Raw genomic sequence first — 10,061 nt, forward strand, 5'->3', positions numbered from 1 at the left:
CTGATCACGTATGAAAATGTAACTGGTTCTCCCGTTGCTTCGACCAATTACGTCAAGTATTGAGCTCCAGCATTTAAACTTTATTTTTTTAAAGGGAGCTCCGATTGTAAGGTAAAATCAATCAATACACACAAAATTTTAGTATGGATTACAAACGTTTACTGTTTTTGCTGGGAAAGGGAGTTCTAAACATTGCCTTCCTGCTAAGTAAGCAGACACAAAGCATTGTGRGAAATGTCTATAAAATGTGGATCCCTGCTGGCTACTGAATATTGTCTTTTGCACTGTGTTTATTATAATTTAACAGAAGCCATATGAGTAATTTAGATTGCTACCAGCAAAAAATACTTTGCAAAGCTGACTTGCTAAAATGAGAACCGACTGAACCGTGACCCAAAGCGACAGTCAGGAAGGACATATACCTTCCCAAATATAGTGTTTAGCTGGGAGGGGAGCTGTTGAATGGATCACGTGTTGTGAGTCCTGACAGTCATACCTTCCACTGTTCAAGATAAGGATGACTGGTAGATAATTAGTTATTAGTGGAACTGCAATTTAAATTTAAAAAGTGCAAATCTGCTTATGAATTTAAAAGTTAGTAAGATTGCTAAAGCACAAACAAAATGTTTAGGTCCGCGATTTGCGCTTTAGCGGACTGGTGCCCACCACTGCTATTTACACATTGAGAAGTTCATTGTTTTTAATTCCACTCAATATTTTTGTGTAGGTTTTAATTAATTCTGTACTGTTTTCTATTCAAATCTATTTATATTAAATGAATAACTATTAAGAGTTCCATTTAATTAATTTTTACTCAATTCCAAACAATGTAAAATTCAATTAATAATATTGCTTGTAATCTGTTGCCTCATTTTTATTGAGCAGATATGTTTTTCTTTTACAGTGCACTAACAAGTTACATGAAACCTTTGTTTAAAAGTTTGGTGTTAACTGTTTGAGTCAGCCCTGTGTGTCTGTTAGCGAAATGTRAACCGCTGGACTGATTTTAATGAAATTCTCAAGAAGAAATGAATAGATGTACATCTACAAATTTATTAACACTTAGGTTGTGTCTCAATTCAGTGGTTGCAAACCATGGACTTCAGCCCACGTTGGCCACACCCTATGTGGACTGTAGGCCGCTCGTATAGGCTACATAAATAAGAGTAGAAAAACGTTATAAGGGAAATCATTGATAATTTGGGTTTAGCTCCAGTATCAGTACTTGTAACAGCATTTTAAAAAGCATCTCATTGCAGCAAAAACATTAATCAACTAAGTTGCTAAACATACATTTAAAAATGAATTCTTTTTTTCGTGATAAATTTCTAAACTCTGCCATGGAAAAAAAAAAGAGAAAAAGAAAAACTCGGCCATAAAATTAAAAAAAAAACSTCCATCATCTTCTTTTTTTGGTTTAATTTGCTGACAGTGCAATGAATTCTGGGATTGGCTACAAAGGATACTCAGATGCATCCTGGTTTCATCAGCCACACAGGAGGCCGCCTATGATGTTGGGCAGTGACGTAAGAGGCTGACAACTGCGCCCTACGTCAGCTGTAACCCATGAATTGAAACATAACATCATCCTAATTCATGAAGGCTGCCACAGCTAAACACAAAAATGGCTATAACTCAGCGACCTACAGATATTGACCTAAAATGTGGCATGGTGGTCACTCCCAAATCATACTTTGAGTGCTAACAGATTGTACAAGATGTTTGCTTCAAACTTTAACATGTTCGGCAGTGACCAATGTGCATTCTTTCAAATAATGCAAACTTTTAATTAAAATTTATATTTTTTATTTTTTGTTGTTGTTGCTGTTCTGCAGAGAAAACAAATAAGACATAGTGTGTGTATTAATCACAGTTGCTGGTAGGATGTCACCTTGTCAACACAGCCCATTTCCAGTTTGTATGCTAATCAATGCAAACTGGATTTAGCCTCTATTTGACGTCAATATTCTCATCTCAGCAAGAAAGCTAATAAATATGGCTATCAAGTATTGATTTAGTTTTGCAGTTGGTWTAGGTTACCTTTTAATCTAACTTATTTAGTGAAGCTAAAAGTTAGAAGCTTCTACTGTTTATCTACCTGTTTTGTTAAAGCAAACTTTTCCCCTCCTGTTTATCTTCTTTTTTTTTGTTGTTTTGTTTTTTTTGGTCCCTAAATGTTCTCTCAACAGTTTTGTTGGTCAAGTAATTCTTCACAACTTGACAGGCACCAAGTTGTTCTTACCTTTTAGCTCTTGGCAAATTGCAACATCTAAAGAACAATGTACGAGGAGCATAAAAGGAAAAAAGTTGGTACCCAAAGTAGATGAGAGCGAGCCTCTCTGCATGATAATTAAAGTGCTGTGGCCTCCCGCGTTGTTTGTGTGAGTGTGGCTCCTTGGAACAAGTGCGTTACGAGACAAAAAGAGGTTTGCATTGAAGTCAGACGTTTAGCAAGCACCAATTTTAGAAATTGTGTTCTCTCGTGAAGGGTACTTGTTAGAGAGCGGAAATCTTCTGTATATTAGTTTCTTCTGGATGAATGTATTTGTCTCCAAACGCTTTGTAATTTCTTCATTTTTGAGCAGAATGTTATTGTTGTTTGGAAGTCATGCATATTTTAGGCAGATTTTTATTTTTTGAACATTGCTTCTGTTTCATCGAGCAGATAAAGCTCGGGATTTAAAAGAAAGCGAGGATGGAGTAAAAAAGTGGGTGGGAGGGAATGCATGAGGCTTAAATGAGGTTTCAAATCTCTTTTTAAGCTTTGAGCAATCACAATGTGATGTTACAATCACCTTGTCTGAGCAGCAAGAGCAGAAAAATAAACCTTTTTTTTGTAGAAAATGGACATTGATTAAATGCCCGTTTGGCCTTTGTGCTTTTTGTTATCAATTGTCAACCGCCAATCGAATCGACTTGTTGAGCTCAAGAAGATGTTGACGTTTTGGTTCTCCCCCTCACGTGTAGCTGAGGTAACCGTGCTGCTATGGTACCACAGCTGCAGCTCCGAGAGCCTCACATCGTCAGTTCCCATCTGAAATTGCATTACCGTCGGCGCGTTTTTGCGCTTTTCTGCTGACCCCCCTGCTCGCAGCTGCTAACAATTGCTTCCGTTTGTCAGAGCAGTTTATCATGTGAACATCTTCCAAAGCAAAGATTCATCAGGATTTTTTTTATTATTTTATTTTATTTTTTTCGTTGCCTGCTTGCTGAGGGGGAGACGGATGGAAGGTTTTAGTCTAAATGTTCCACTGGGAGCTGCGGCGGAGTGCTGCTGCTGCTGCTCGGAGGGTGATTCTGCTCGAGGCTGTCTGACAGGGAGCTAAAAACACACACACACACACGCACAACCTATATAGTCTCACAAATATTTTCAAGCAGAACAAAAAATGCACTCATTTACTCTCAACATAGACATTCACAAATGCCAGCCCCCCACCCCACCACAATCTGCTTTCATGGTGGAAATCGATGACTGCAGAAGCCAAGCTGGACAGAGCGCTTGTGGAAAAATAAAGAAATCAATGCTGCCTTATTAACTGAGCAGAGCTTCCTTTACTACTGACACACTCAGAAAAAAAAATACATGTGAGCGCTTGCATCTGACTTGATCTGTGTCGGTAAATGATGGCGGTGGGGCTGCCTGGCTGTTAGGCAGGGTGTGCGAGTGCATAAGCAAGCGTGTGTGTCCCTGAGCGATGGTGGACGGTGTTTGCGCCCAAACTGCTACTTTGTAGGCGTGCCCAGCATGTGTATGAGTCAGAGCGAGAGTGTGTGTGCGCGCGCGTGTGTTTACGTGCTCGGAGACAATCTCTCAGAGTCGGCGTGTTACTCTTGGGTCGGTGCCACGACGCCAGGCTAGTACCTTGGCCCCAGTCTATTTGTGGACAAAAGGATGCCCTAAGACAAATGACTTAGCACCTGTCACTCAGAGAGGAGGGGCGAGAGATGAGAAAAGACGGAGGTCAGCGTCTCAGGAAGGGGCAGAAAGAAAAAATGATTAAGGTTTATCAGAGAACCTGTGTAGGGAACAAGAAAGGAAAGGAGGAGAAGGAGCAAAGGACACGAAAACTAARAACAGTGACGAAAAGTTGGAGTGAAGGAAAATCTGCATTCTAGCTCTGGGTCATCAGACAGCTCAAGTGCCTGTGAGCAATTTTCCCTGTGAAATGACAGSTCCTATTTCCGCAGAGTTGTTTGCCTAACGCCAGCTCGCGGGAACCGTGGCTGGCCTTYGGGCCCTGTGAGCAGACCTTCCCTCATCACAAGAGTTGCCATAACAACGGATGAGGTCGACCCGCACCGGTGGCAGCACGGGGATGTGAACTTTGTTTCTGCCTCCAGCACTTCAGCTGTCTGCCGTGCTTCCGACACATCAACTCCCACCTCCCATGGAAAAAAAAAAGGCCCGACAGAACGATGCGGCGCATCTTCGCTGTTCTGTGAATGTTGGGGCTGTGATTGCTCAGCGGAGGACACTTTGTTTTGGCCTGCGAAAATAAAACGCCATGCCAAAGAACAAAAGTGGCAAATGTAACTTTGAGAAAAGCCCGAGTAAACAAACTCTAATATGATCTGGAGTGAAGTGCAGAATAATCTTCGTGGAGCTGTTTGCACATTCATGTTAGATGCTGGAGGTGAATATTAAAACTGACGGTTTGATCTTTGAAGGTCTGATCTGTGTACACAATATTAAGCTTTAATCATCCAATTTACACATTTCACACACACACACACAGTCAACAAGAATACACGGCTGACCTCATTTCTTGTAGTATTGACAGCTCAGAGAGAAGCTCAACTGTGATGTCACAATTTTTCACAGTATCATATTTATCACAAACGGAGTTCAATGAAATTTTTTCAATTCATATTTTATGCCTTCCTTTCAAATCACTCAATTTTACTGATTTGTAATGAAAACATCTGACCACAGGTCATCAATAAAGAATAAATAAATAAATAAATAAATAAATAAACAAAAAAACCAGTGAAAACTAAAACCAAGTAAGCATTTCAACCTTATACTCCAACAGAAAAATAACATGGAAACATTTTCAGGCAGACCCTCTGTAGCTGTGATGTGCTTTGACAGGCGGCTGCTGAGACTGAGTTGTTGAAGCTCTCAGGACGCCAGATCGAAAAACTGTAGAAAATTTGCCAGACAGATTTCAGTTTGAGGGCAAATCTCATGTGCTTTAGTTTTGTGAGATCTTGTTACGTCCAAACATTTTAAATACATATGTTTATAAACTTAACACAAAAATTAAGGAAGTTTSTGTTTGGTAGATAATATATTTGTTGTGGCAGTTCTTCTTGGCAATCAGTGTTTTTGTGTTTGGTAGATAATATATTTGTTGTAGCAGTTCTTCTTGGCAGTCAGTGTTATACTCTTGGAAAGCCTGTTAAATTCCCTTTTAAATGGTGCCACATTTGTAAGGAACATGAGCAGTAGAGCTGAGTATGTGGGATGCASGCATGACAAATTTGCCAAATCTTTGCCAATAACAAACAGCCACACTGCTGTGGCATGGCATCCCATTCAACCTGTCACAAGTCAGTCAACGTGGTTGCTGGCCGCTCTGGCATGAACAACACATCCAATCTGATTCCATGAGTTCATTGGGGTTGAGGTCAGGACTCTCCTCTCCACTCCGAAATCCTGGTGGTGGTCTCTGATAAACCATGCTCTGTGAGGGTCAAGCATTGTCATCTTGGAGGATAGGGTTGGGTCAGAGACTACGGAGAAATGGGGACGTCACTGGTTGCAGAATTTCATCTTGATATCCAATGAGGACAAGCCTCATTTTTCCAGTGAGGGAGATGCCGCTCCACACCATTGCATTGCCTCCTCCAAAAGATGTTACTCTATCGGTGCAGCGATCAGTATAGCACTCTCCACATCTTCTCCACACTTTCATTCTACAATCCAGCTTCCATAGGCAGATCTGGAATAATCACTGAACTTAACATTCCTCAGGTTCCAGTTCACATATTGCAGACACCAGTGCAAATAGGCCTGACAGTGAAGGGCAGTCATGGCAGGCCTCCTGGTTGCCTGATAAGACACGAGATTGGCTGTGTACAGTTTGTTCTGGATTGTCTGGGCAGTGAGGCATCAACCATACCGTCCTGCCAATCTTTACTACAAATCTGTGGCAAATCACACTAAGTTCTTACAGAGTGAGGCAATGAGTTTCTCTGCGTGTCATCTTCTCAGGACGCCCACTTGTGGTCTGTCACAGACATCCCCCATTATATGGAACTTGGCCTTCTGTTTGGCGATGGCATTAGGGATCACTCAAAATTATTATGCTATTTGCTTTCATGAAACACCAACTTGAAGTTGCTCTTGAGGTACCAGAAGCTCAAAACAAGTGCAACAGCAATAAAAGCTGTTAGCCAATGGCAGAGAAGATTTGGCATTTTTTCACGTGTACAACACATATACTCAGCAAAGAAATAATCTTCCAAACACAAATGTCCTTACTTTTTGTGCTAAGCTTAATTATCAAGTTTAAAGTCCATATTCAGTATACCAATATCAATACTGGTATTGATACCACATTACTGTTTACATTTTAAGTGAAAAGTTTTTCAGTTCCATGTTTGGGAATTTTTTTTGTTCAAAGAAAATCTTTGTTATGTTTATTAACTTAAAAAATGCAACAGTATATATTATGCTGTATATTTGATTTGATAGTCAGAGGGACTGTAGTTCTATACGGAAGTAGAACCAGCTTGTTCTAATTAAAATCAGTGTGTAATGTTTAGGTTCTAACTCAGTGAGTACTCTGCATTGGGTACCCAAACTGAAGTACTCAAACTCGTACTCAGTGTGAGAAAAACTGGTATTGGGACACCCCTAGTAAATAGTGTAACCAACCCTAACAAACCTAAGTTTGAGTTCAACAAAACAGTCAATATGACTCATACATGATAGAAAAAAAATTGGAACTTTTGACTGTCACGACATGTTGTGAGATGTAGGTGAAGTCCAGAGCAGTGAGTTTGTTTGCCATTAGCTGACCTGCTCACTAACTAAAGCTAGGATCTCACTGGGCTGCAACTATTCAGAAACACAAAATTGTGAGGAAATTTTCACTTGAAATTACATTAAATTGACAGGTTTGTGTATGATGCTTAAGATGTGGATGAATAATGCACCAACTTCCTAGAGAATGTAGGCCAAAAGTTCTTGCAACAAATTTACACATTTTTTTTACACTTCTCACTGCTTCTTGACAGTTCTGGGGATGCTGCTTCCCATAGGCTCACCAAAATGAATAAACTGATCTCTTACAAATTTTTTTTCAAAAAAGATCTAAACTCTGTTTTTTTTTGGAACCAGTTTCTCTCTGTAAAACAACTGGGATGAGCGGTATTTTAAAGAACCAAGTTGTTGTTTCATTCTTTCAGCTTGCAGGCCCTGCTACAGTAAGTCCATCAGTTATCCTCATGTCTCCCCAGGCTGCCTTCACACTTAACGTGCTATATCATTGACAATCACTGCCTTTTCTTTTTTTGTTGTTCCTTAAACGAAAAAGCAGAACACAGAAATGCTATTTTCTCCACATGGCAGGGTGTTATTTGCATTTATCTCAGGCTCACATTCTCAAAGAAATAAAAAAAGAAACTAATCAGGCAGAGCATCCTGCCTGATTTTTATGTGTGCATATTCTTAGATGAGGGGCAGGCAAGTGTCTTCCTCTGTGGTTCCCTTCGGATTCAAGCCAAAGCTATTCAGGAGTCGCYTCACTGTGAAAAGTAACAGTAATGACAGACCAAGGCCTTATTCAGAACTCATTTTTGTGCTTTCTCTCCCTCACAATTGAAACAGAGGAATTCTCTCCACGCTTGTTTGGCGAACTCCAGAGAAGACACGCTTTTGTTAATTCATGTGAGACAACGATGGAGCAGTTTATGTAGGTCACATTGTATTAATCTGGCTGGTGATCCCCATAAATGTGCTCTAAATCAAATATGGTCTATTAAAACCCAGTTCGTTGCTCATTGGCTTTATAATGCTTGTGTGGTTGCACTGGGAATATTACTCCTCAGCCACTAAAACAGTGATCCGAGTGCTTTTACACTTAGGCAGTAAATTACTCCTCTGGATTAAAAACATAACAAATGGGACGTGCTTGGTATCAATCAGCCAGAGAAGATCAAACACTCAATCAGCCACAGTTTATTTCAGGCACTGGACCTTTTCATTGCTCGGCTTAAATGAGATCTGCACACATTCTTGTAATTAATAAAGTAGATGATCAAATCATTCATGTAAAAGCTATCTGTCTGAGTGACTCTGCCGTCTGGAGCAAACTAGAAATTAGCATGTAAGATAGGTCACACAGGAGGAATCTTTTATTGCAACGTGAGACTTCAGATTGGACCAGTGAGGCGACTCATGATCTACTAGAAGAAGCTTCTGTGGACAGGTGAAACTACAAAAGTAGAGCAGAAGGACTGACTCAGTGTGACATTTCRGCGTGTATTATATCCCGAATCGCGCTGTACCTTCGTTTGATCTGCTGCTTGAGAAACGACTGCAAACGCTGCCGGGCGACATGTTATTGGGAAGGGAGTATGAGGCCGTTTTGATGCGAGCAGTCAGGCAGAACAATAAATCCCTTCGAGGCAGCAAAGAAATAAAAAAAGGTGCATGGATGAGTTGCTCAGTGATGGGTTTATATCAGAGGAAGCTATTGCTTTTAGGTGCAGCAAGTGAGCCGATGCTGATGGTCATGATCAGATCATTAGAGCTGGTTACCATGTGAGGTTTGCTTGGAAGGGGTAAAGGGTTTTTTGGGGGGTCAAGGAGGGTTTCAGAAACGGAGCCTCTCCATCGTTGCTTCACATTTTGTACTTGCTTTCAGAAGACAGAGACAGAACTATAGAAGGGATGTGAATGTGTTTGTGCATGCATTATACAGACAAGAGAGAGGTCCTTGAGGCAACCTGCAAATCTTTTATCACATCTTTAATTTATTGAAGCCTATAATAGAAGCTACTGCAATTCCACTGAATAGACAGCTGAATAGTAATCAGCCGGGGGATGAGGAGATATGCTTAACGTTCTCTTCCCTTTTTTTGTCAATCCTCCCTTGCCATTTGACAATCTCCTCCTTATTCAATCTATCCCCCAGCTTATGTCATTGTCTGTTTTGAGAAAACRTTATGGCAGACTGAAGGTTTTAACATTTTTTAACTGAGACGGGTGTTTGTCGTTCCCTTGTCTCTCTCTGCAGGGTTTGTCTCTAAAGGCTGGACACGTCATGGGTCTCTTGTGGTTCTCCCGACTGATCCTGATCATCTTAACCCTCATCCCACAACRGTCCCTGGGTTGTCCTTCTGGATGCCGCTGTTACAGCCTCACAGTGGAATGTGGATCACTTGGGATCAAAGAAATCCCACAGGGTGTCCCGTTCATCATAGAGGTCAGTCGGACAAATGGCAATAAGTTAGAGCCCTCTCTTTGAGTCGGCTGCAGCCCGACCCAACCAACCTGCACCGGCGGTTTTTCAGTTGACTTCCCCTTTCATCCTTTCTTATTACCTTGAAATGATTGTGGTTAATCAATTTCCTGTGACCCCTCTTTGGTGTAAAGCCTGAGGGAGGGGCTGCGCTGTTGGCAATTATTCATCCTCCCCTCAGAAAGTGACTCTCGCACACACCCTCTGATCATCTGTTAAGAAGATGTTTAACATTACACTGTCTTTTCCTCCCGGGTTCAGGCCCTCCAACATTACTGCAGCTCATGAATATTGATGAAAAGCAAGTCCCGCATAAATTGTTCCATTAACCTCAATCAGCAGGTCTATCTCGTCGATCATACCTCACCGTGATTCGTGATGAAGGCGCATTACCAATCAGGCAGGCACCCATGGATTGTGCATGAGACCAACAAAGCACTTGTTGTAGCATTCAAATCAATCAAATGGTTCTGACTGACTCTGCAAAGTTTAACAAAAAGAAAGAAAGAAAGAAAGAAAGAAAGAAAGAAAGAAAGAAAGAAAGAAAGAAAGAAAGAAAGAAAGAAAGAAAGAAAGAAAGAAAGA

At 40.8% G+C, this 10,061-nt stretch overlaps 1 protein-coding gene across 2 annotated transcripts in view; it reads left to right on the plus strand.

The window, feature by feature from the left end:
* Window positions 1-10,061, plus strand: part of lrrc24 (leucine rich repeat containing 24) — a 22,854-nt gene that overhangs the window by 7,824 nt on the left and 4,969 nt on the right. For both annotated transcript variants that reach the window (XM_014004494.1, XM_014004495.1), the window contains exon 2: window positions 9,252-9,440. In XM_014004494.1, the coding sequence (XP_013859948.1) occupies window positions 9,279-9,440 (162 nt within the window). In that variant the 5' untranslated portion in view covers window positions 9,252-9,278. The remainder of the gene's footprint in view (window positions 1-9,251; window positions 9,441-10,061) is intronic.

Source organism: Austrofundulus limnaeus, unplaced genomic scaffold (genome assembly GCF_001266775.1).
Source record: "Austrofundulus limnaeus strain Quisiro unplaced genomic scaffold, Austrofundulus_limnaeus-1.0 Scaffold24, whole genome shotgun sequence".
In the NCBI taxonomy this organism is placed as follows: domain Eukaryota; kingdom Metazoa; phylum Chordata; class Actinopteri; order Cyprinodontiformes; family Rivulidae; genus Austrofundulus; species Austrofundulus limnaeus.